General features: G+C 44.9%; 1 protein-coding gene and 1 long non-coding RNA gene across 2 annotated transcripts in view; both read left to right on the top strand.

The window, feature by feature from the left end:
• The window catches only part of LOC135915774 (uncharacterized), a 122,322-nt gene extending 98,230 nt beyond the window's left edge, over positions 1 to 24,092 (top strand). The window contains exons 3-9 of the mRNA XM_065448883.1: positions 14,341 to 14,400; positions 14,480 to 14,568; positions 14,648 to 14,854; positions 17,760 to 17,950; positions 19,220 to 19,420; positions 19,498 to 19,695; positions 23,889 to 24,092. Coding sequence (XP_065304955.1) covers positions 14,341 to 14,400; positions 14,480 to 14,568; positions 14,648 to 14,854; positions 17,760 to 17,950; positions 19,220 to 19,420; positions 19,498 to 19,695; positions 23,889 to 23,928 — 986 coding nt within the window. The 3' untranslated portion in view covers positions 23,929 to 24,092. The remainder of the gene's footprint in view (positions 1 to 14,340; positions 14,401 to 14,479; positions 14,569 to 14,647; positions 14,855 to 17,759; positions 17,951 to 19,219; positions 19,421 to 19,497; positions 19,696 to 23,888) is intronic.
• Positions 24,093 to 24,176: 84 nt separating this feature from the next.
• LOC135915776 (uncharacterized) lies at positions 24,177 to 25,932 on the top strand. The gene is made up of 2 exons (XR_010568744.2): positions 24,177 to 24,376; positions 24,455 to 25,932. It is a non-coding gene; the product is annotated as an uncharacterized lncRNA (long non-coding RNA).
• The last annotated feature ends 434 nt before the right edge of the window (positions 25,933 to 26,366 follow it).

Genomic DNA, 26,366 nt, shown 5'->3' with positions numbered 1-26,366 from the left:
AGCGGACAAACTGCGCAGGGCGTGCAGAAGCAGAGCAGCATTACTTAAGGAGCACCGCAGGGTCTAGGCGACACTAAAGAAGCGGTCGACCGTCAAATCAACACTTCTGGCCCGCCGCGGTAGCTTTACGGATATGGCATTGCTACAGGTCGTGGATTTGATCCCGACCGCGGCAGCCGCATTTCGACGGGGACAAAATAGAAAACGCACATGCACATAGATTTGGGAAACCATTAAAGAACATTACAGTGTCAAAATTAATCCGAAGTCCGTCACTATGGCGTGCCGCATAATTCGATTGTTGGTTTGGCACGTACAGCCCCATAATCCAATTCAAGTTTATTATTTCTGCCACAATGCGATGTGCGACGTGAGGCAATGACTATGCTCAACCCTCTCATAGGTCATGAAATATAGCGCACAACGCCTCAAGCAAAAACCTCTCCCGGTGTGTTCTGTGTACTACGCAGACAAACAGCAGTGGTGCCCGCAAGTTAACGCTTAACATCAACTCATCACTCTCGTGTTAGACTAAACGATAAAGAAATTAAGCTTTAGCCGTCAAAATCACTCCCCGCTAATTATCGTCACTGAAAGCATCCAGCATGGAATGCTTCGCTTACATCGATTCCCACAGTGCATGGGATCTGCATAATATTTTTCCTATGGTTTCCTTTGTTGGCTTCATATGGCTAAACAGGGATAGGCTTTCTTGGTTCGCCTGATTCGCCTTCATTGTATATATATATATATATATATATATATATATATATATATATATATATATATGTGTGTGTGTGTGTGTGTGTGTGTGTGTGTGTGTGTGTCAAAATGGATGTGTTTTTCATGCCAAATATATATTCATAGATTCAATATCCCAGTTTATTGAAACCAGTGCGATATGCAGTTGACGAAAGAAACCTGAGAAATGCAGCTTTACCAACGTTTCGGTAGCATGTTCCGCCGAAACATCTGTGGAGATTTATTTAGTCCGTGCTTCTGCTTCTTGGACTGTATCTGTGTATGCGTGTGCCTGCGTACGTCTCTGTGTGTGTTTCTGTACTTACACACACACACACACACCACGACGGCTATAGTAGGGTAGTGGCGAAATGTGAGAACGATCGTGTATCGTCGATTGGGTTGCATGTTAAAGAAACCGAGGTGGTCAAAATTTAGCCAGAGACTCCTGCAGAAAAAAAAAAATTAATCGGCCGCGGTGGTTTAGTGGCTATGTCTTTGCGATGCTAAGCACGAGGGCACGGGATCAAATGTAGACCTTGTTTACTCTTTTGACTATTCGCAAGACTGCCGCGTGACTGGCCGCTCAAGGCACCTTACGTGTATTCGCGGGTGTATTTCACGCTCGGAAAAAACACTTTTGTACAGCACGTATTGAGTAACGGAAAGCCCTAACGGGAGTTTTTCATGTTGCCCAAAAATGTTCTCTATGGCACCTTTAATCTATTAATAACACTTGAGAAGTAGATTAAATAAATAAAACTAATTATGTAGTTTGGCGGCATGGAAAAACAATCTGGATATCTCCAAGTGACGGCAGACATTACCTTGGTTCTGTACAGCGACGTGGCATTTGCATATTTTTTTAACCTTGGTGCGTGATAGTTATACACCGTGTATAGTGGACACATTATGGGTTTTCCACACTCGCTACGAAAGGTATGATAAGCCATAGAGAACAAAACCTAACTGTGGAGGTCCCGTTCGTCTCGGTTGTTTGAAATGGACTCTGTCACTGCTTGCCATTGCAAAGAATGTCTTATTGAAGCCACTTCAGTTGTCAGAGTTCGACAGTACCCATGTATCGCAAACTAAGGTTGCGTTTTTTTTTCCGGAATGATAAGTAGGACATTCTGGCGCACGAATTCGGCGCCGCGTTTCAACATCAATCGATTAAGCATAATTTAACTCGGGCCTAGCTTTGATTTCAATCCCCAAAATGCTCATTAAATGAACAAAGGACCTTTATAGCGAAGAACGGTCTGCTAACTGGAAATCAGATTGTGGAATATTTTTCGGAGTTATTTGATTTTACTACGCCGCATGGCAAACCGTGTGGTCAAGAATGCATCATTAAAGCACGAATTTAGTCAAAGGAAACTCAAGGAAGGTTAACGAGGTCATCCGCCAAAATTTTAAGAACCTGCAAAAGCAATTAAGGACACTTTAATTGTGCACAGACTAACACAAGCGCCGGGACTTTTCTTACATTTCAAGAAGCAGTAACACTCTACCGACTCCCTCCCCTCCCCCTCTTCCATAGCTAGCTTTAAGGAAAAGAAGACAGTTAACTGCGATCATTGTTTCTTCCTCCCACATTTTTTTCTTTGTTGCTGCAGTTCATGTTCGACTACAGGTTTTTTTAATTAAGGTGAATTCCTGGTTAGTTTTGTCTAGTTAGAAACTAAGGTACCAGTAGCGGGAAGCTCAAAGGGACTGCGTTAAGATAACTGTGGTGTGCGACAGGGATAATGAAGGTTTGTTTTAGTCCTTTGAACTAGCTACCTGCCATTCTTATTTTTACACGCAGCTTCTTGCAGCCATGACACACCGAAAAGGAAGGAACACTGAACCATTGATGGGCAATGCGGTGTGTGCACGACAGCTTCAAAAGTGTGACTGTAGTAAAGCACAGCGAATATCAAGGACCTCTGGGACATGTCTTCGCAGATGTGTAAGATAACCCACTCAGCAACTGCTGAATCCTTTAAAGGCACCACTCCATCTCAGACTATCGACAAAAAAAAGAAGGAAGAAGGAACAGAAGATCTAAAGTTCATTCATTTTGAATGTCTCCACGTGGCGCTGAAACACCGCAGGAAGACGAAAAGACTCTAATGGAAAAGACGACAAGGATCATACGAAGCGAGACTAATGCGGCAACACTGTAGGACTTTTTTTTTTGTAAAACATTTAAGCCTGAAGAGTCGCTTGGCAGGAGCTAACTGGTATTAGTACGACTTCAAGCCTTCGAAGTTAAATCGTCATTTCCTTAATTTTTGCAATAGCTCCCAAGTTCAAAATGCTTTGTGTAAGTACCAAGCCAATATTTATGAACTGTGATGACTGTCGTTCAAGTCAAGACATGCAGCAGTTGTGCAGCCCCGATAATAAAAAGAAGGACATATGAGTACCATTTTTAATCTCGCTTTTGTAGGAAGAAAATAATGCTGAATTGCAATGGCAGATTCGGAACATTTCCGGTAGCACTTCGTTCTGCTCCTTGCGGAGGAAGTCTACTCCACTGGGAGATTGAGAGTGCCTCCCGTATTTTTCCTTGGCGTATAGAGAGCTCCACCAACTCCAGCTCCACCACTAGATTCACTCCACAGAGCAGCGCTCTCTACTCCGCAAAAATTGACGGAGTTGACCGGAAGTCGCTTGGTGTCAGCCCATCCACAACCAACGTACCGCTACGGTGCGCGCCCCCGTAAACACGAATCGCGGTCTCTCGGAAGAAATGAGTGATGCTTCGCATCGTCAACTTGCGCTTCTACTGCTTGCGGGGAGCGATGATTCACCTAGCTGAGGTTCCGAATCGACCAGCGGTGACTCAAGCGACGAAGCATTGGAAGCTAGTGTATTCAAGCAAGCTCTCGACATCATGTTTCGGCCAACGCCTCCTTTATTATACTTTCGGCCACCGGCCAAAATACCGAAAGTTGCGTGTTTCGTCGACGGCGTCGTTCGCCAGTAATCGGATGAAGCTGTGGCTCCTTTCGGAAGTTCGCATTTTAACAGCCTTTACTGAAGTTAATGAAATGAAATGAAATGCCGTTCCGAAGGCACTTCGGCCTGTCTCGATGTGTTGCCACCAAAGTGATCGCAGGCTACGCAGCGTCTTCGATGTTTCCGACACACAATGACGGCGCACGCGAGAACCATACTTATATGCGATGTCAGTTCCATTAGAGCGCCAGGAGGCTAAAAAGAAACAGGAAACTTCTAAACACAAGGTGCGGGCCAGTTAAAGCCGAAAACTACAAAAAACGCGAGCAATGCTGGGTGCTTTCGGATGTGGATGTGCGCCAGCGGCCTCAGCCAATTGCTCTAACGGAAGTGCCTGTGTTTCAATCACTGATTTCATTATGTTGCACTTCGCCATAGCCAAGTGCTCCGGCGCCGAATTCGTCGACCACTCCGAATCTGCCATTGGAATTCACTATAATATAATCTTCCTTTACATGAAAATGATCACTTGCGCATTAGTGCGCAATCGTGTGCATGCAACCTGGTTATGTGTTGTGGTGTGTTCAGCTGCTTGGCCACGAGGGTGTGGTGGCATGCTGCTTATTGGCTCTATGAGTTATTTCTCGGCGCTACAGGTGCTCGTTCTATGACTTGTCAGTTTTCGGGCGCTCTTTTTTACACTGTGAATTGGTCCAGCTTTCTTGTTGCTGTAGCGATATAACCTGGAGACGCGTCCTTCTTCAAGCATGCCCTGATACTGTGTAGATGTTTATCCCTCCACCTTCCTAGCACTCTTTTCTCAAGCTTACGTATGCGGTAAGGCTCGGTGAACTATAGATGAATTGCTCACCAACCCCACGCAGTGCCAATCAGCAGACAGATATATGAAGTGAAGAGAGGTGCTACTATGCTAACGCTTCTCTTCTGAGCAACCGTGACGTATAAATCACGGTTGCGCAGTCGCACTTCCTTCTGTCCCCACACTTCAAATACAACATACAGTGTGTGCCAAGCAAACCTGCTTGCATGACATGCCAGAACAATATTCACATTTTGTGGGATTGTAGGGGGAGTCGTCCCACTATCCAGGCAAGCATGGCCTAACTCGTTTCAACCTGTATAATGTTCAACACTTGAGAAGTATCTTGAGAAGACTCCTGCTTTGATTACGTACAATCCACGATCTAGCTGATCACTCAGCTCGATACACGACACCAAAACAAAGCGGGTGAACGCGGACCGGAATTCTTTAAAGAAGTTGCTCCTCTATCGCATTCTCCTGCGCCCTCGCACACCTACTTTTATATTTCATGCAATGCACTAACGTAAACAAAAAAGAAGGATATTGCTTAATGTAAAATTACGATCATATTTTTGAGCTTTAGTGCCAGTACTTCGATCTGATTATGAGGCACGCCGTAGTAGGGGACTCCGCATCATTCTTTGGCCACCATCCGCGTCCTTGTAGAGCTGTTTTTTTTTCTTCAACTAAGTACACAATATTTTTTTTGCCCCCATCGAAATGCGCTTGCCATAGCCGGGATCGTACCCGCGACCTCGAACTCATCAATGTAACGTGGTAGTCACTAAGCTAACATGGCGAGCTATTCCGTTGTGTGTTGTGGTAGTTGCGGAGTTTCAGTGACGCGTGAGGAGTGGCATTCTACATTTCACGTTATCCACAAGCTTTACCACTATACGTGACAGCATATCCGCCAACCCTTCCGAAGTTTTCATGAACTTTACGAAATTTTTTTTCATTTGCGAGTTTACCAATATTGCGTGAAGTCTTAGGGAAAATGATTTTGGCTTGCGCAAAAGTTTTAAAGGTCTTCAAAGCTGCTGGCTGCGCTATATTGAAAATAATGCATAAAATAAAGAAATTTGATGGCACCTTTGTCGCCCTTTTGTGGGAGCAGCAAACACAATATACGAGACGGGTAGTGGCATTCATCAAGACTGCTCAGAGAAATTATTGCAGCAGGCAAAATTATCAACAGCATGGTTGCTAAAAAGGTCACTGTGATAAAGAACAGTGGGCTGGTTTGTACCTTCTACTGTTGCTCCTTACTTTGTAATAAATCATTGTTAACAAAGTTCATATGTGTGTAAGAAAAGATGAGTGCTCAGTGTAAATTTTAATATGAAATGCATGCTTTTTGTTTTGCCACTTTCCCCTGGTGCGGCGAGTTCCTGGGTGGCGAGTTAGTCTGGCAGCACCGAGTGTTGCATGAATAAGCCGCTTGCAAGTAATTGCAAGAACGTTCCGGTTCTTATTTTTCGTGGTCATTTCTTGAAAGTAATCATGGACAAGGCTTCGTTCTTCTTCGTTTGCAAAAAGTGCAGAAGCAAGCTCACTGTGGAACCAGTGAACAGGAAATGAAGATATTTTTTCTTACGATTACAGTAGACTGTTTCCATCATAGTAAACCTCTTAGAGAAAAAAAATATTCACTTAGCGTAAAGAGCACAAACCCATTTGCCTCTTTTTGTGTCCCCTGAAGAACACACACAGTCTCAATGGCGCCGATTGCTCTACTGTTAATCAAGCAGAGAAACGTGAAAGAAGTAAATGCGAAAACTATACTGCGCAATCCGCTGTCTACCCACAAGTTGTTAGGAGACTGCTACAATAAGATTTCAACATCATCCACCTTCTCGACTGGATTTCGGTAGAGGCAGCCGTCAGAGAGAAAGGGTGTTCTCACGACTGTGAGGATGTGCCGTCCACAAGGCACATCCGATTTCAACGCCAGCTCTTCATAGCTACTGCGGGTTCAAGGTTAATCACTGCGGTAACCGCCCTTGTCAGGTCAACACGAGCAGATTTCCCCCTCGCACTGATCTCCCGCAGGACAAATGGGCCACTCAGAACCAGTCGCGAGTGGAAACGCCGAATGGTTAGAGGAGCCCTCCATCTTAGTTTCTTGCTCAACATGCGACCATTAAAATGGCACGAGCTCTCCAGATGAATGTAGCTTTAAGCTTGCTGTTTGTGAGAGGAGGCAATTACTTCTGATGTATCGCTTGATTGTTGTTTCAGCGAGAGGAAAAGGGGGAACCGAGAACCGTGGGGCTTGAACCTCTTGCTAGTTACAGCTATTTCAAGCGAACATGCAATGAAGCCAGAACAATATTAGTGCGAATTAACTGTTGTGTTTAATTTAAATCGTAAAATTAAGCAAGAGGGAAAATAAAGTGGACGAAATGACGTTTCCGTGGAGGCCGACAACTAGGTTGTCACAACAAGGACGGAGCCGAAACTACATCTTTTGCAACTGTTTTATTTTCCTTCGTGCAGGAACATGAACGACACAAGTGAGTCCTGTGTGGGTGTCTGTAGGATAGTGCCATAAGTACGGTAATGATGTAAACTCGCCACATAATGCTACAGCGACATTGGGAATGAAAGAGATGCTGCAAGTATATTAGGTGTGAATGCATGGCTGGATAGGTATGTTACTCCGTTTAAATATAGAGTTGTGGACGAAATAGCTGAGGTGATGACGTTGTCAACTGTGGAAAACCAAGATACGCACTTACTTTGTAAAATACGGCGCTAAATTTACATAGCCCCATGATATCCACACAGAGTTCCTCATCAAGAAAATGTTTAACCAATTGTTCGCCTCTATTTCGAGGCATGTAGAGAACATTTGTACTAAAACACAATAAAATGCTATTTGTATAAAAACTTAGTATGATGATTCATTAGTAATTGATTTGTTGAACTATCCATACCGGGAGGGTGGGCATGGAGAGGGGAAGTCTCTCCGGGGTATCAAAAGCACTGTATAAGCTATGCGTCAAGTTTGCGGCGCTAAGACCAGAATCCTGGGGTATCAAACTCAGCGTAACAAAAATGATACTTGTGGTATTACAGGTTCAGAAGTGGCAAGTGAGTGAACAAGTCTCGTTTTGCGATATATTATACTGGAACAGAGTATTGACACGGACTTTATGAGGAAACTTGGCGCTCCAAAACCGAGCGAAATATTTGCTGGCGGAAATAGCCAGCAAATGCCGTCATCTGCATTCCAACCAAGTGATTACGCCGAAATTGTAGTGACCATATTTATACGCCGTATCAAGTTTGCTACGGTAATAAGGTGCACAATAATAACACAAATTGACGTTGGCTCGAAAGTTTCTTGAGGCGCCTTTGGTTGTAAATACGTAGATTATATAGGCTCAAGCACGACCTCATCCATCACAGTGAAGTCTTTCTTTCGCTTGATTACTTGACGATTATAGCGTTCAAGTATTCTCAATTGAAATTTGAATTATAAGGTTCACGCGCACAAGACCTGCATTAGTTTCAAAGCATGGAATGCTGCTTCCTTTACTCCAGTTGGTCCACTTGGAAAATAAGCCTCTAGCCGGATTGCGGCATGCGTCTTACATTACACATAGCGCAACGCAGAAGTCCTTGAAATCCCCATGTAGTGCACAAATATTTTGAGAGCTTCTCGTGAAAGCACGTGATTCTTCTCTATTGAGCCGTGGAAATCGCCAGTGTGCCCTACCAATACACTCTCCGGAGTGTGAAATCTGGTGCCCTTCAAAATTGTCACGTTATGTGTACAAGCGAGCTGACCTTTCGTATTCTCAGTGTGCGAGCAGTCCTATGTGCGAAATCAGCTATTCTTGAAGCTACCTTTTGTTGTCGGAATTAACGGCTATGTGTAACTGCCTAATACATGGGACCTTGCTTTTTTAAAGTTTATTATTATTTCTTGGTTGTTTGAACTTGAAATATTTTTAATTGTTTGTTATAGTTTTTAATCTTTGATGTGTTATTGTTTAACATAGTTTGATGCGTCATTACGAAACACTGGACTCAGATTCAACCTTCCTTCCTTCTTTTCTTGTGGCCATAACAAATGGTATAATTTCCCCTTAGTTAAAACATGTGATGAAGCTCATTTGCCCTCTGTTAGCTGTTATCGAGTGAAGTTGTCACTGACACTACCATGTGATCATAGTTTGAATGAAGCGGAAGCAGCGAAATGAAAATAAAATCCAAAGAATGCATACAATATAATTTTATAGAAGCACGCGATGTTAGCTGCAATACGGTGGCACAATAATGCGGGGAAGAAATATAATTTGTCATGAACAGAGAAAAGATGAACGACATCAAGATAGGCAGAATGCTATGCTGATAGGTATATGTATGTAATACCTCGTTAGGTCAATCAGGCAAGTTGACTATTCCTTGCCGTAGAGGTTGCCGATCGAAACAATATTCATTGTCATCGTCGTCATTATCATGATTATCATTATAGAATTATTCTGTACATACTTCTAATTTCTTTACTTTTTTCTTCCAAATAGTGCCGAATTTTACTAGTTCTACTCGTGGTACCTAATAATTATTTCTTCAGGTCCAAACTCCTCCTCGCTGAATTCTTTCAAATTTATATCGATACACAGCTCACAGCTTCTTTGACCGCATAACTGTTCCAGACTTCTGCTTGAATTCCTTAGAAATTTTGATCTTTTTCGCTCATAGGTGCTGGTGCTAACTATAACGCCTTGTCTGCTTAGGAGACTCTCAACCTGCATTTGTTTATAAAGCTGGAACTTTTGTCTACGTAGGAATGAACAAAGACGACTCCGGATGAAATAAACTGACGGGATGATGCATCCAGTGCAATATTTTTTGTTAGAGAGAAAACTATGTGTTTGTCTATGCGTCGTTGGAATACATAAGCGAAATTCACGTGATTCAGCTAGTAGAGGAAGCTATACATTGAACAAGAGAGAATTTCTCATCATGCAAAAGCTAAGAGGTCAATTGAAGCCGAAGTTCTGGCCAGGTACTTAGCATTCGGGGACAGAAATGCGAGCGTAAAGAAAGACTACGCTGAACATTGTAAAACACTGTCACGTCGCAAAGCTGCAAATTACCAATGGGAGTTGCATTCGTAGTGAACTGTCAGATAATATGTAGGGGTATTAAAGTCTCATGCATGCTTCCACATGTTTGAGAAGTGTAAAAATAGTGGCAATGCACACAGAACGATAGGGCAAGTTCCTTCTCAAAATGGTGGTAATAGCGGAATTTCAATTTTTATCTTCAACTTTTTCGTGTCAAACAAATGTACAGTTGAGATTTATCCTTAAAAAAATTCCTAAGGAGAGGAAATAAAGAAAACCGTGAAAGACAGATGTTAGACAGTGTTAGTGTTCGCGGCGCTGGAGTAAGAATGGCAAAAGTCCAGTCACGGTGAAGCAGAAAAAGAAGAAATAAAACCGCCCATTAGCGCGATGTAGCGCACAACAGTTCTAAAAGTAGGTTCCTCAGGTAAGGTGTAAAAAAACTCAATGTCTTACTTTTACATCTGATAGAATTCTTGAAGGGCAGTGTGGCGTTCGTTATCTCTGATATTTATGTTCTTACTCCCACATTCTCGATTTCTTCTTTTCGGTAGAGTCATTTTTTAAAATGAACCTGTGCAGTTATTACTCACGAAGTGAACGACCTCCTGCCTACCTGTTCTTGCTCTACCTGTTCTGCCCTAGCCTTCAAAGAGTGTAAAATGTTGTGCAGCTAAACGACCATCGAAAGTAACGACCATGTGTTACGAGTAAAAAGAGTGATGCAGGGCCAGCTCGGTAGACAAGTTGAACATGATTGCCATGTTTAAGTGCCCATTTTACTTGACGTAAACTTTTAAATAGGCTAGAACAAAATATCAGACAAAAACGAGAAGTGGTAGAGCACATATTTCCAACGTAGTTTTACTTATGTTCATTGTGTCCGATTCCCCGCACTTTCACAGTGAATGTTTATGCCATATGTTTCGCTTTCATTTTGCACTGCACCGACAGTACCGTTCTCACACACATTCCAGAGTAATGGGGCTCACTTGGCATAAATACGAGTATTATTAGTTACATCGATATTTTATGGCATGACAGAAGAAAAGGTGAGAAAGAAAGTTCTTATCACAAGGCAACTGCCGAAGCCTAATTACATATTGGGCACGTGCATTGGTCAGATAAACGTTGGTGGCCCATATCGACATGGTGCCTATACTCATCTCAATTATTTCCGCCTACGCCAGTCCCTTAAAGCAATACAGACGATGAAGGGCTTTTGTGGGCTCTCACGTACTATTTCCACGCCAGTGAAACACATCACGTGCTTGCGGTGCCTCGTGGAGTGCATGCACTTCGCTTGCGGCCTCTCCGTGTACTGAAGTGCACTGAGCCGGTCGTCACAGTGCCTTGGACATAGAATGTGCTTATGTGTTATTCTCCCACCTCTTAATATTGCGATAGCAATTATATGAACACTCCAGGCGCATTTCTGCCGTCACCGTGAGCTTACGTATGAAATCCAAGGACGATAAAATCGTCGCCGCGTGTTATACGCCGTATGCGCAAGCGAAAGCGTGCGAGGGTGAGCCCGCGATCGCGGCTCAATCTCGCGCACGCAAGCGAGGAAAGCGGTGAAGAAGTGCGCCGTCTTTATTAGCGCGCAAGGGTCCAGGGGGAGAGGAGGGAGAGAGGGTGCGTCCTACTTCAACCACTCTATCTTGAAAGCCATCTGCGACGGGGACAGAGTCCGCCGCGTGCTGTCTTTCGTGCCTTCGCGTTGATGCGAGACGCAGCACGGAAGTCAATTCGCTCACTGCTGCTACAGCGCTTCCTCACTGCAGCGTTCCGACAGCGAGTTTCCATTGTCATAGAGTGAGATTTGTTCATGTTTGCTTGGGCGCGTGTGACACCATGCTTGTTAATTTAGTTGGTAAGTACGGTCGAAATGCAAAAGCGCTCTTGTACTTAGATTTCGGAAGGACGAGGAGGGAAGAAAGGTAGAAGGCCGTATGTCAAGCCGAAATGCGTCTGGTTGGCTACCTTTCCCTGGGGGAAGGGAAAGGGGGAATAGAAAGATGAGATAGAGAGAGGAGGGAAGGAAGCAAAAACGCGGTGAGTTTTCGCGCGCGCGGGTGGCCTCACCAAGTCAAAGGCTTTCACACAGGCCAGTCGCCTTCGACACAGACAAAGGTGCCTTCATAGCTATGTGGAACGACGAGCGATGGTGACGGTCTTCAAATATCGGCTGCACAAAAACGCCCGATCGTCCAGGATTCAGGCCCAAGCTCTCTTTATCAGATCGGGGTCCCAGTGGGCAAACGCATTGAATTTAATTTTAATTTTCGGACACAAACGGTGCCGCAGTGGCAGATGACGACATTTGCAGAGAACTCGAAACACGTTTCTACGCTTGCACGTGAGTTGCAAGTCATGCTCGTGGCGGGAGCCCAACGCGAATGCGAAGGTGAAGGCGACCACAGAACCGCGAAGGTTCCGTCGGCAGGTGATCTCACGATAAAACCACGGCGACAATGCTAACGCCATTGCTGTCCAAGAACACAATAGAAGTGTGTGGAAGCTTTTAGAACATTTTGACTTCAGCAACTGCATGCCGACTGCGACTTCTTTTTTTTCTTTTTATTATATAATAATAAAAAAATTGGAGGACGCTTAAGCTTCGCCTTCAAGAGTGGAACGCGATAGCGTTCCCGTCGACCCGCCAATGGGTGTAAGACAATGGGCTACAGGGCAGCCATCACTTACGAGGCGCCCCGCATCAGACGCGGTGAGCGTCGAGCCATATGGTCGAGCAATGCGGCGTTCGGCGCAGCAACGAAACGTGCGCCTGAGCAAGCGGAGCGAACCAAAGAACTCGGTATCCCGGAGGGGGAAATGATGCACGCCAGCCAAACGCCGTGATCGGCACGGGCAGAGAGATAGAGAGATAGTGATCTAAAGAAAGGAAGGACGCTTGATTCTACAGAGGGAGCAAGGCGAAGGGGAGAGAGTCAGGGGAGAGAGTCCGAGCCGCGACAGCTCCAATGCGCGCGTGGCGCGCCATCTGTCGGGGCAGTGCCGTACATGGAGAGGAGGGGGTCTTCTGTGTTTGCCGCAAGATGGCTCTCCGTGTGCGGAAAGCGCAGAAGAAATGCAGCGAAACGCACTTCGCTACTCGTGTAATTGCGACTTCTGTAAGTTACATGTTCATAATTACCGATATACACCACAGTATAACTTTCCACGGCTCGTTTCGAAGGCAACACCGCATTCACTAGAGGCGCGTTTGTACCTTTTGGAAGCATCGAAATCGTGGCTGAGTGGTAGCGTCTCCGTCTCACACTCCGGAGACCCTGGTTCGATTCCCACCCAGCCCATCTTGGAAGTTGCTTTTTATTTATGGAGTGCCTGCCGTGATTTATCGCTCACGGTCAACGCCGCAAAACGCCGACGCCGACACCGACGACACCGGCTTTTCTGCGACACGAGCTCCTTAACGCTATCGTGTTAAAAGAAAAAAATGAAGTCGCAATTTTTTTTTTACCATCACCACTCGCGTCGATCGCGATGATAACAGCGGCGCGGTGGCTAGCGAGCCAGTGACGTAGTTCGACATTAGACCAATGCGAAAAAAGAAAACAAATGCCCGGACGCGTCAACGCATGCACCAAAGAGCTTGGCATTGCGGTCGTCGTGGGTGTATTTCGAGTATCCGGTGGCTTGGGCTGCCATTTTGCATTCTCTGTCTACTTCGGCGTGCCGGCGCGCATCTGCGTCGCAGTACACCCCGCGGACCTGCTGGCCTTAATTATCCGCTAAATGTGGCAGCGCTTTTTCCATGGTTCGCCCTACGCCTGTTCCAGCCGTAGGCCGGCTCTGGAAGAACTGGCTTCATGCCCCGGGCATGCGAAATGTGAGGCATTCTTCGTGAGACTTGGTGCCCGGCCCGGCTGCCGTCTCCGTCTCGGCAATTCATCGCCCTCCCGGAGTGTGACTGCCAGCCGGCGCTTCACCCCTTGGGGCGTATGCTTTGTTATCATACGCCAACGACACTCCGTGCGAGCCGGCCCAGCGTGTAAGTCGCAAGCCGTTCCTGCCGAGTACTCGTTCTTTTGTTTGTGCGCGTTCCAACCCCATAACGACGCCTGGACTATTGAACTGTGGATGAACTCTGAGTGTAGCCACTAACCCAAGATCTGCGCGGAAACCCTTCGTCATGGCGAGCGTCGTCTCTGCGAGCTTTGCATCGAGCGTCCAAAACGCTCATCAGGTGCACTTTTTGCATATTCTAGATGGTCTAGCTGGCGAGGGTGGCGCACGCCTCAGAGAAGTTAATTGTTTCTTCAGTTGCACTAGCTAGCGCTCACTAAGATGTATTGCTACATTACAAAATTGCATACTCGACTACGTCAGGGACATGGACCCTTCCGAATTGCCTTGCGACCAGACCCCACTGTTTCGTGACAAGGTAGCCCGGACGCGTCAGTGCTATCGAGCGAAATGTGGATTCATGGAAGCAAACGGCATTCGGAAATTGCCTCGCCAGCTTTTAGATACAGGCGCCCAAATCTTTAACTGGCGTGCGCGAGCGGCGACTTTTCGGTGCGTCAGCGCCGTGTGACGGGGCGAGGCTGGAAACAGTCTGAAGCTAAGCGCATGCGGACAAAGCCCGCTCAGCTGGGCCAATCGTCTGCTAGGCTGTTTCCAGCCTCGCCCCGTCATACGGCGCTGACGCCCGGAAAAGTCCCCGCTCGCGCACGCCAGTTAAAGATTTGGGCGCCTGTACTAATCCTGTTAATGCAGCACCTCGACGCCGGACGTCGGCTGCGGTGTTCATCGGAGCTCGACCGGGCAGCAGCGGCAGTAAGCGAGTCGTTTGCCTGCCATTACCATTGTTGCCATTTGTTTTCAGTGTATATTTACTGTCCACACCATCTTCCAGAGCACCACCCGTACCGTGACCAACCGTGCTCCCTAGCCGGTGTGGTCGTGCCGACAGACAAGGTGGCTCATCGCTCTGCCCTACTGCGGGTATGCGCCACGTTCAGACGTCTCGTAGTTCAGCTGTGTCCCCGAGAGGCTAAACAAATAAGTGCTGTTGTCGTTTCAGGATCCCGAGGCCCGCTTTCGAGATTGCGGACCACGAGTGGGATGGACATCCAGCGTGCTGCTCCACGTTCGCCATCCTCCCCCCGTCACAGAGGAGGTGGCCCTGAGCACCACTCGTACCGTGGCTGACCGCGTTGGCGCCATCGCATTTCCACATCCATGGCGTCCTGCTGGCACAGGGATTTCGTTTGGAGCCCTGCTAATACTGGTAAATATCACTTAAACACCACTCGCACTATCGCTGTGTCCTGTTATTTGCAATAATGCCACTCTCGACTAAAGCCACAGCAGGTGGGTCTACTGCAGGCTCTATCGCGCTTTTAGGGAGCAACAACACGTGGCCGCATTGCCACGTGCTCTTATGCTGCAGCTCATATTGAGCACGATAGCGCATAAAAATTCGAGTCCCACGCGCTATGGGAATTTATTTAAACGCTTTCCTTCCGGTTTGCGTTGCGTGACGGTAATTGGCGATGATTTTTCACGTCGTATGTTTTCTATCGCAATCAGTGCGTACGAGGGTGGCCAGTTCGTGCCTTGCGTACACCACTTGTGTTTATCTGCGTAATATGCAGGTCTCGCAGCAATGTATGTTTGCTTGTGTTCTTATTTTCATAGCCGGCGAGAAAGGTCAGCACTATCACTGCCTCACACTGCGAATGACTGAAGCGGTAAACTTAAAATAAATTATGGGAATTTACGTGCCAAACTAGCAATATATATACCCACAGCTAGGGATCGGCCAAGAATAGGGAGATAACACAACGCGCATACCGCAACTAGCTCTCGTATGACCACCACGTGTAGACAGTGATGTTAGAACGATCAAGACCGGTGGCTGCTTCGAACAGAACGGTTTACCGAAGTAAAGTCGCACGCGCTCGTGACAGAGCCGTTCTTTTGCTGTTGGCCCTCGAGTGTCTTGATATTTTACAGCCTCCCGCCCTCCCAACTTGTACCGATCGGCCTTGTAGGCCTATCTGAAACGCCCTTCAAGAGCGTAAATGTTTTTCACAAATGTTCCGAGAAATTCTGCGTTGCCTGTTGGAAGACAAGCTCTTGTTATTTCATCGCGTCCAGAATAACTGTTTCCATTCGGCAGATTTTTCAATTTTTTAGATCCCGGTCTGCCTACTGCTGATTATTCATCTTCATTTACTATCAATGATGAAATTGTAAACGATCCTGCACCCATCTCCAATGCGTTCCATGAATATTTCCATTCTGTGCACACAAACGATTCTCATGTCTACCCTGCTTTTGATAATTCAGATTTTTCTATTTCCGTCATTGCAGTTAATGTTAATGACACCCTTAATTTTGTTTTAAGTTTAGACACAAAAGTCTAGTGGCTTTGATGGTATTCCGAATTACTTTTTACTTCGCTATTCACAATCAACATCATGCTATCTTGAAATTATATTCAAGAAGTCTAGAAATAGGAATCGTTCCTTCATCATGGAAACTGGCGAGGGTAATACTCTTGTATAAAACGGGTAACGAGACAGACGTGACAAACTAGACCAATTTCATTCACTTCCCACTCGTGCAAAATGCTGTAACATATAATTTACAAACACGTAATACATTTTCTTCAGTCTAATAACATTCTAACTAATGTTCACCATGGCTTTAGACGTCGTTTCAGTACTAGCACGCAGTTATCACACTTCACTCATGACATTGCTTATCAATTGGGTCTCGGTAAACAGATTGACGCTCTTAATCGAGTTTTTTAAAGCTTTCGATTCATTACTTCATCCTCACCTTCGGCAAAAATTAAATACCATACTAAAATATTCCCGTCTGGTCGATTGGATTGCTAGTTTCCTTTCTAGCCGGTCCCAACACGTCGACTTTAGTTCTGCAAGGTCATCCATTCTTGAAGTAGGCTCTGGGGTTCCTCAAGGATCCATCCTGGGTCCTTTATTTTTGTCAATTACCTCCCAAAAAATGTTTCTTGAGTGAATCAATATTCTTTGAATGGATCATCTTTAACCAGAGTTCGACAAGTCAAACACCTTGGCATAACATTTACTCAGTCGCTCATGGACTACACACATTTACCAAACATGTTCAAAGAGCCTAAAATAACTTGGATACCGACGTCGCACTATGCAATAGGCTCCGAAGGCAACTAAACTCGTAATGTACAAAACTCTTGTTCGTCCCGTTATCGCTAATGCCGCCACTGTCTGGTCACCCTATAACCAAGATAATATAATCAAACTAGAAGCAGTTCAGAAAAGAGCCGTTCGTTTCGTTTTTCACCAGTATGACCGCTTTTTTTCACCCTCGTCTGATGTGGAATCATTAAACCTTTTGCTTTGCACAATTAACAAGTCCCATCATACTTCAAACATAGCATGAATAACTTTCACCAAGCCTTCTTGCACGCATAACTCCCACGAGCTTAATCCGAACTCTTTCTATGCCCGTACAAATACTTTCAAGTACAGCTTCTTTCCCCGCACTATAGAAGCATGGAATTCCTTACCTGGCTGCTTTCGTTCACTCCAAATAGGCGAATTCAAAAGTGCTCTTATGAGAACCAGTGTAACTACTTAAATTAGGTTTAGTTTATGTTCTATGTGTATGCGTTTTGCTGCTTCGCTACTTTTAAGAATCGATGAAAACGATTTTCCAGTTCTTAGACTGTCGTACAAATGTAAATCATTGTGGATTTCACTTTATTTTATGTTCCCCACCGTTTTTACCCACACCTGCAATACCCTTCCTATGGGGCTTCAGTATGTACAAATAATATAATAAAAACAGTCACATCGAACTGCTCCGCTTGTCACATGCGCGCAGGCAGCATCGACGTAAACCTTAGCTGCAGAATGTTGCTGAATGGTTTAATTGCGGTCTGAGTGCAGGTAGCGCTGCCATACCCGTGCCTTATTGAACAAGAAATTAAGCGAACGATCAAAACGCATACACAGAGCAAGGTGCACCGGAAGATGCTGGTTGAGCCAGTTGATACTAAAACGAACGTCGTCCTGTGCTCTTTCCTCTCTGTATGCGTCTAGTTAACTGGCTTAATCCCTTGTTCAATATGTACCAACTCGCCTTGCACGTAGCCTTATTGTATCCGTGTCTTATTGTTTCAGGATCTTGACCTCTGTTCTCGATTGCGGCCCACGCGTAGGAAGGATATCCAGCGTGCTGCTTCTCGTTTGCCATTCTCCCAACTTCTTCCTGAAGATTCCCTTGAGCTCCACTCATACTGTCCCGAGCGTTCTCCTTCGACGGTGTGGTCGTCCTCGCAGACAAGATTGGTCATGGTCCTGCTTTGCAACGGGTAAGTACCACGTACGACGACTCGTACTACGGCTGTGTATTCGAGTGCTTAAACAACAAGCCTTGCTGTTTCAGTTTGTTTTGGATTCACCTACCCTTTCGTCACGTGTATTTGTTGCTTCGCTTGGACAACACATATAAGAATAAGGAAATAAAAAACAAGGAAAACCAGGGAATACAAGTGTCTGTGGGTACCTGACTAGCGCCCTTTCCTCAATATTGTTCGCACTCGAGCAAGAACTAACATACCGTTGTCACTCAAATAAAATTTAATGAAATGTAAATTTTTACGCACTTTATCAAAATCCGCTTAGTTTTATGAATAAACATTAGCTGAACTCACATTGAGGTAGTTGTAATTGAAGACATCGCATGACTAAACAAAGCCTAACGTTCTGCAAGTAATTAAGCAATCAAAACCTACTAACCGTTTGTCGCGTAAACTTGGTAACCGAGGAAGAAAAAAGCCTGGCATCGAAAAAGCAAAGAAAAAGCAAAGTTTTGTTACCTAACTCCAGGGGAAACAATACGACGAGGAGGATTGGTCCCTTAACCGATCTCTCTGAAGTAGCTTGCTGAAATGTCTTGGGAACTTTGTGCTTGCTCAATTTGTTTCAATATTGCAACCATTCAATATAGCAGGGATCAAGAAGCTAGGGCTATCGGCATAATTTGTCTTTAGCTTTGGCAAGTGATAACGTTTGTGAGCTGAAAATGTTTCTCAGCAAGTAAGTTTCTTCTTTCAAGTTTTGTGGATCTCTCTTAAGCTCAGCATAAATGTGTGCTAGCCTGCACATGTGTAGTTGGTGTGCAAATCTGAATTAGTAACGATCACGGTAATTTCTCGTCGAGCCTGTTCTTCGGAAACTTTCAAATGCACTGACACACTTTTGTAAGGTCGCTAGCCTTTTCCTTTCAGTACTAGTTTTGCCCGATATGAGAACAGTACTGCATCTGCGATTCTATGGAAGAAAGATGGGCTTGGCCTAAACGATGCTGGTATTTCTCATCCTTCTGAAAGCATCTATTATGTTGGATAGCTTCATGCTTAGTTGAACATGCTCATTCCAAGATACTGATGAAAAACATCCAAGAATATTACTGTTTATCCGGTCCATATGATCAATACAGATAGACAAATGATTTACTCGCATGCATCGAAACCTAAGAAACAGTATGTTTTCTTGGCATTACATTGAAGCTTGTTCACATCTACCAAATTTCACAAGTCTGTTAACCACCTTAACAAATAAGCACTGTGTCATTCCAGGTCCCGTACTCTTGCTTTCGATTGCGGTCCACAAGGGTACCGAGAGCGCTCCTGCACATCGACTCTCCGGTCCACGCTTGAAAAGATTACTTCGGGCACGAGCATCACCTGTTGCATGAGCCACTGCTATCATTTCTACGTTTTCTCGCCGATGACGTCCTGCTGCCAGAAGCCTTGTCTCCTCGCCCTGCACTACTACTGGTAAGTGTCGTGTACACACGAATTGCATTACGGGTGTGTCCTCCAGTGGTTAACAAATAAGCACTGTGTCGTTCCAGCTCCTGTACTCCTGTTTTCGATTGCGGTCCACAAGGGTACCCAGAGCGCTCCTGTACATCGACTCTTTGGTCTATGCTCCAAAAGGTTACTGCGGGCACGAGCATCACCTGTTGCACGAGCCACTGCTATCATTTCGACGTTCTCCCGCCGATGGCGTCCTGCTGCCAGACCACTGTTCTCGCCCTGCACTACTACTGGTAAGTGTCGTGTACACACGAATTGTATTACGTGTGTGACCTCCAGTGGTTAACAAATTAGCAGCAGGTTCTTTTTTCCCGAGCTTTGAAAGATAATGTTCTGAAGTCTGCTAATAAGCAGACTCAACGCGACAGTTTTAGGTTTTCAGCGTGTCGCATCCCCGGTCAGCATAAATGATCACCTGTGCCCTGCAAATAAAGTTAACAGCTGCTTTGAAGGCAAAGTGGGAAAAGAAATGAAATCACACTTCGGTGGTTAGTGGCAGGATTTTGATGCGGAAGGCGAATCATTCACGCGGGCTACACGATGATCTCGCCAAGTTGCTGAGGGTCCATTTATCTGTAAATCACATGTAATTTTAGGTCGCCTTGAAGAAAAGTCCACTTGTCGAAATATTGGCTCCTGCATTCACCTTGTTCACATTTTGCTCATCGTCTTGAACTTCCATCTCCCGCATTCCCCGTCTTTTCTATATAATTTTCTGCTATTCGTAAACGCAAATTCTTTTACAGAGGTTGAAAACATATGGGTTCAACAGGGTGATTTTTCAGTATTACATTGTAATATTTGCAGCATTAAGAATTTTGATAATATACTTGTGTACTTGTCTCAGCATTCATTAAATTATGTTGTAACTATAACCGAAACTTGGCGTAGAGAATGTGAATCAGTTCATCTACCTGGCTGTCATGCTATCGCAACCTAGAAAAAGTGGTACACGAGGACCACGCGTTGCGCTGTTCGTCGAAGATTGTTTTCACTCCAGTCACCTCGGCAATATTTCATTTTGCAGTTTCTCTGTAGAAACACTGTTAATCCGTCTTCATAATGGCTTCATAATGGCTTCATAATGGCATAATGGATGGTGGGTGTTGTGCACCACCCACCATCTTCCAGTGTAACTGACTTCATTACTGTCTGGGAAGATATGACTCCCATTGTGGCGTCTACATCACCTGTTGTCTGCGGTGACATTAACGTAGACCTATCTGGAGATACTTGTTACGATTATGTTTTTACTAAATTACCTTAACATGAAAATCGTTATTTCATCACTTACACGCATAACAGACCGATCAGTCTACTATTGGCTACGTGTTGTGCAATGCTGACTTCAATGCTTCGGCAGGTGTATACGATGTTCCTATTGCGGACCACAATCCTACTTCTCTTTTCCTCTCAAAAGTTGATTTGTTCTTGTGTTATAACTGCTATCAAACAAGCAACACGTGTAGATTATGATTGCGTGTGAAGATTACTTCAGGCTACGAATTTTGAAACCCTTTATGACCAGGACGTGCATGTCGAGTGTGAAAACATTGTTCAATGTGTGGCGGACTCCATCGAGTGGTCAACGCGCAGCTGATCGCGTCGAAATTATGAGCCTGCCATGTGCCCTTGGTGAATAGAAATATGCTCGAAGTTTTCAAGATTAGAATTTTATTACGATAAACAGAAAAACAGGAGTAATGAGTACTACCATCAAAATTTTAGGTTGTACAGATACTAATCAGAAGGAACGATGAGATTATCAAAAAGTTATAATAAATTAACGTATTTCAAAGAAATGAAGGCAACACGAAAGAAATATGGCAAATCGTTAAAGATGTTACTAGCATAGGTAACAAAGAACGCATCATACCTGACAATCCAACAAGTGACGTAGCTAACGACTTTAACAATTACATTACTAACAGCCTTTCAGCCTTGCGAGCAAGTTCCCTACTCGTATACCCAATTTAAATGACCCTGTGCTGTCACCAATAATTTTCGTCGATGCCACGTAACTGAGAATAACATTAGACAGGTTATCAACAAGTTGCCGGGGAATAAGGCTGCTGGCGATGACGCCATACATCCGAGAAGTCTAGAAGCAAAGAAGCAGTACGTTATGCCACATATTTACCCAGCACTTTGTTCTAAAACTTATCTTAACATAAGTCTGCTAAAGTAATACCAATGTACAAATCTAGTGACCTGAACCTCCGCGGCAGCTACAGACCGATACCTTTCCTCGGTTGTATCAACATATTTGGAAAATTACTGCGTCGCAATTAAAGCACTTTCTGCGCAGTCGTAGTGCTCTTTGTCCCAAGCAGCATGCTTTTGTTGCCAACACGTCATCCTTTTACTGCTGGTTCTATGCTTTCGCAATATATTCCGCGCTGCATGAAAACATCTTAGTAGTAGTATTTTTAGACGTGAGGAAAGCATTTGATGTCGTTATTCATTCCACTTAACTAGAAAAAATGCATTGCTATGGAATGGCAGACAACTCACTTGTTATCTGTTCCAGTTATCTATCTGGGCGCAAGCAAAAAGCTGTCATTGATCACATTAATTCATCTTGCACTAGTAATAACTGCGAGCTACTACAGTGATCAGTTTTAGGCCGTGTAATGTTATCTCTTTATATAAATGATGTGCCACAAGCCCCGCAGAGGTCGAAAGCATTGATGTACGCGGACGACACTGCTTTGATTTTTACAGGACACTTCCTTCCAGCTCTCTAAAACGACGTGTTGACCGATTTGTTAAACATCTCGTTCTGGTTTGCCAAGAATCACTTGACTATCAACTGTGCAAAAACAATACGTTGTATTGCACTCTCGCAGGAAAGATAGATACGGCAGTTCTTAACCTATCATTAAACAATATTCTTATTGAACAAGTTCCTTCTATCAATTACTTGGCGGTAATTTTTGATGAGAACTTACACTGGCATGAGCAAGTACAGCATGTATACGCAAAGGTCGCCTATGGCTACTTTAATATAAGCTCGCCAATATTTTCCACAAGCTATACTTCGTACACTGTACTTTTCATTATGTCACGGTCGCGTAAGTCGCTGCCTGAATTCATGCGGTGCCATGTACACTAGTCATCTAAAACCTCTTGAACGACTCTAAAAGCGAAGTTTGAGTCATAAGCCACGATCAAGCTATACGTAACATTTTTCAATCGCAACGCGTTCTTTCAGTGCCGATGTTGCGGCACTACAAGATTGCTTCTTCAATCAATAATATAATGAAGAGAAACTCGCCTTATCCTGTTGATTTTCTTCCCGTCCTTGTACGCAATACGCGTCATGCTTCAAACTAACTTTAACCTGCCTAATGTCATAACCATTATGGTGAAAGGTTAATAGAATTTCGTGGAACCAATATTTGCAGCATGATCCCCCTTGAAATAACTGCACGTAATTTCATCCTAGCATGTGATTCATTCTTTTTGGCTGTGCAAGGCCTGTAACTTGCGTGTCTGTGAAGACATGGTTGGGAGATTATGCTCACTATATGTTTGTACGTATTATAGGCGTACCTATACACGCGTGTAAGGGTGTTTCAGCGAACACTTTCAAAAATCTTTAAAAGTTGCCTGTCGCAGATATAACAATTCTAGTTCATGAGCTGGTCTACTCGAAGCGGCGGACAATATTTGCATGAAAAATTGACATGTCAAATTGACTAATTATTAAACATTACCTACTTGTTTTGAACATTACATTATGGTCCATATTGCAATTTAGAAATTATAGCCGTGGAGTTCACAAGGCGGATCCACGTGGAACGAATTTTCAAGCTGACACCAGTTTCGAGATATAAATTCCCGAACTTTACGGCGAAATGCATTGGCGTTCCAGTTAATTTGCTAAGAAAGCGCGGTTTCATGTACTGAATCACACAACTAGAACGCCAATGCATTTCTCCGCAAAGTTGGGGAATTTACATCTCGAAACTGGCGTCATCCTGAGAATTCGTTCCAAGGAATCCGCCTTGCGAAGTCCACTGCCAGAATTCATAAATTGCAATATGGGTCATAAGATGATTAGCTAAATGAGTGAGTTCTTCTTAGTCGATTTCGCTTTTTTTTAGCCAGTAGTGGGGTCCGCCGCTTTGAGTAGGCCGGCTCATATACTAGAATTGAGCTATATGCCACAGTCAACCTGCAAAATATTTTGAGTGTTCACTGAAACACCCTGTATATATGGAGGTATGTGTGTTTTTTAAGATTTTTTGCGTGCTTTTTTTCTCCTCTACCTCACCTGTGCATATTTTCTTGTACATTGCACTGGACCGGCCACTAGCCATTTTAGGCTATCGGTCCAAATAATCTTTGTACATATATTTTCTGATGTTCTTGAAGAAATAGTTTCATTGATTGATTGAAAGTAACCACTGTACCATTCCAGGTTCTGCAGTCCTCCTTTTGGTTGCGGTACACAAGGGTAACCAGCGGAGCACACCAGGGCACACCAACTCGCCGGTCTACGCTCCAAAAGAGATTACTTCGGGCGCGAGGATAACCCGTTCCATGAGCGACTTCTATCATTTCTAAGTTTTCCTACCGGTGGCCTCCTGCTGGCAGAACTTTTCTCCTCGCCCTGCACTACTATTGATAAGTGCCGTGTACACATTAATCGCATTACGGGTGTGTCCTCCAGTGGTTAACAAATAAGCACTGTGTCGTTCCAGGTCCTGCACTCCTGTTTTCGATTGCAGTCCACAAGGGTACCCAGAGCGCTCCTGCACATCGCCTCTCCGGTCTATGCTCCAAAAGATTACTTCGCGAGCGAAGATCACCCGCTCCACGAATGACTGCTATCGCTTCTGCATTCTCTCGCGTACGGCGACCTGCTGCCAGACTGGACTTAGCCTGGCACCATTACTCTTAATTATGGTAAATATCACATACACACCACTGTACTGCGACAGCGTGTTTTCGAATGGCCAACAAACAGGCCTTTTGTCGTTTCAGGTTTCCGGTGTCTGTTATCCCTTGTGGCGCAAGCGAGATGTTCCAGCACGCTCATTTACAAGAACACTCCTGGCCTTGCCTCAAGAGCGACTTTCTTTAGCACGATCATATTCCCGCACGCTGTTGGGAGCACGCTTCCTCATAGATGTGAGAGTCGTACGCCTCCGCCTTGGCGGTCTCCTGCACTGTGTTGGCAACGTGTTCCTGTTCTGAAGAACTGCGTATCGTCGCCATAGCGCGAACGTCCATCGGATGGGCTCCTACGTTTCGCTGTTTCCTGTTTACGACGGCATATTGAATAAGTTTAGTAACATTTTTATCCTGTGAAAGATTGGTACGTTCTCAGCGAATGGATGGCACTTGCGGGAATTGGGTTTATACGAAGCAGAATGGTAAAAAAGGTCTGGTTACGTGCACATCACTCAGTCTCGAGTAAGGGTTGTCAATGTCTTCATAAGCTTATCTGTAAATTTTTGGTGGCGAGAGCAACGGCGTTCGTTCACATGGTGCGCTTTCGTAGTAGTACGTTGATATTGCTCTAAGCTTTGTGTGTACGTGTGTGCGCATCTGTGTGTGCACGTGTGTGTCTGCGTGTGTAGGCGAGTGTGTGTGTGCGCGTGAGTGTTTACCCTTGCGTGCGCGTTTTGGTTTCAAATTTCGGAAGTGTCGCCGACATTGTGCTCCTTTTTTTTTTGGTCGAGAAAGTATGACATTAGCTCCGCTGCTACCCGGCGTACTTCAATATGTTTAATATTTAGGTAGCATTTCCAGCGTCAGAGTTGACGCTTCAGTTTTGCCGGTTCATTCACGTTCATAGGGGCCTGGCTCGATGTTTCAATATCGCTCATGGACGTCCACTTTTGTATTGGTTGAACCACTTCTGTATTCGTTGAAGTCGTTTCTTTCGCTTTGGTCCTTCGGTTGATCTCAGTGCTCGTTTCAGAATTCAGCGGATTCGTTCAGGCGTCTTTCTCGTATCAGAAACGAGGACTTTATACATTCTCGGTTCTTTTATTTTCATCTTCTATTACGACAGCCCTGCAAATATGCCACGCAATACTCGCAGACGGGGCGGAGATTTGCACTTGTTGCTGTATGTGATCTTGCGGGCTTTTTACAGCGAATCTGTATACCCCTACCGTCCAAGGAAACCTTTGTGTCGTTGCACGCAAAAACTCCCCGTACGTGGGCTGATCCTGGAGATAGTGCAATGTCGGGCTCAACCACGGCGGAGGTGATGCAGGCGTTAAGCACACGCTATACATGGGCCGAACCCGAGGATAGTGCAATACCGGCCCGACCTGCGGCGGAGGTGAAGCAGCCGTTAAGCACTTGCCATACGTGGGCCGATCCCGAAGATAGTGCAATGGCGGGCCGACCCGTGGCGGAGGTGTAGTTCGCCATTAAGGGGCCCACATACACAGCATCACTGGTCATCATTCAAAGTGGAAGGGCAGTGAGTTTTCTTTTTTTTTCAACCTCTACGTGGACGCGGAGCATGAACCAGACACACCCACACAACTCTAGTTCACAGTGAGACAGCGATGCACGAATAGTTGTGCTTCAGGAGGCCTATGCATATAGGATGGTATTGTACAAATGGGTTTTTGTCCCTTGTGTGTGCTTCGCACCCAACTGGCCAAGATCGAATATTTACATCTTCTCTCGTTTATTGAAAAGAAAAATAGGGGAAGTCTTCTTTCCCTGTCCGTGCGTCCATGCGAAGTTGCTGTGCAGCGCTTACTCATTTCATATAGTTCAAATAGCTTCAAAGTGTTAAACCTTCCATTCATTCAAATAAACCGTAAAAATTCAGCTGATACTTGGGTCTTGGATTATGCTGTGGTTCTCGCTTTTGCGTTGCACGAAACCCGTGTGGTGTGTAATGCATTTTTGCGTCAACGTATCTTGA

This window comes from Dermacentor albipictus, chromosome 4 (assembly GCF_038994185.2).
Source record: "Dermacentor albipictus isolate Rhodes 1998 colony chromosome 4, USDA_Dalb.pri_finalv2, whole genome shotgun sequence".
NCBI classification, from domain to species: domain Eukaryota; kingdom Metazoa; phylum Arthropoda; class Arachnida; order Ixodida; family Ixodidae; genus Dermacentor; species Dermacentor albipictus.
The sequence above is the reverse complement of the archived record's forward strand: the minus strand, read 5'-3'. Positions and strand labels throughout refer to the sequence as shown.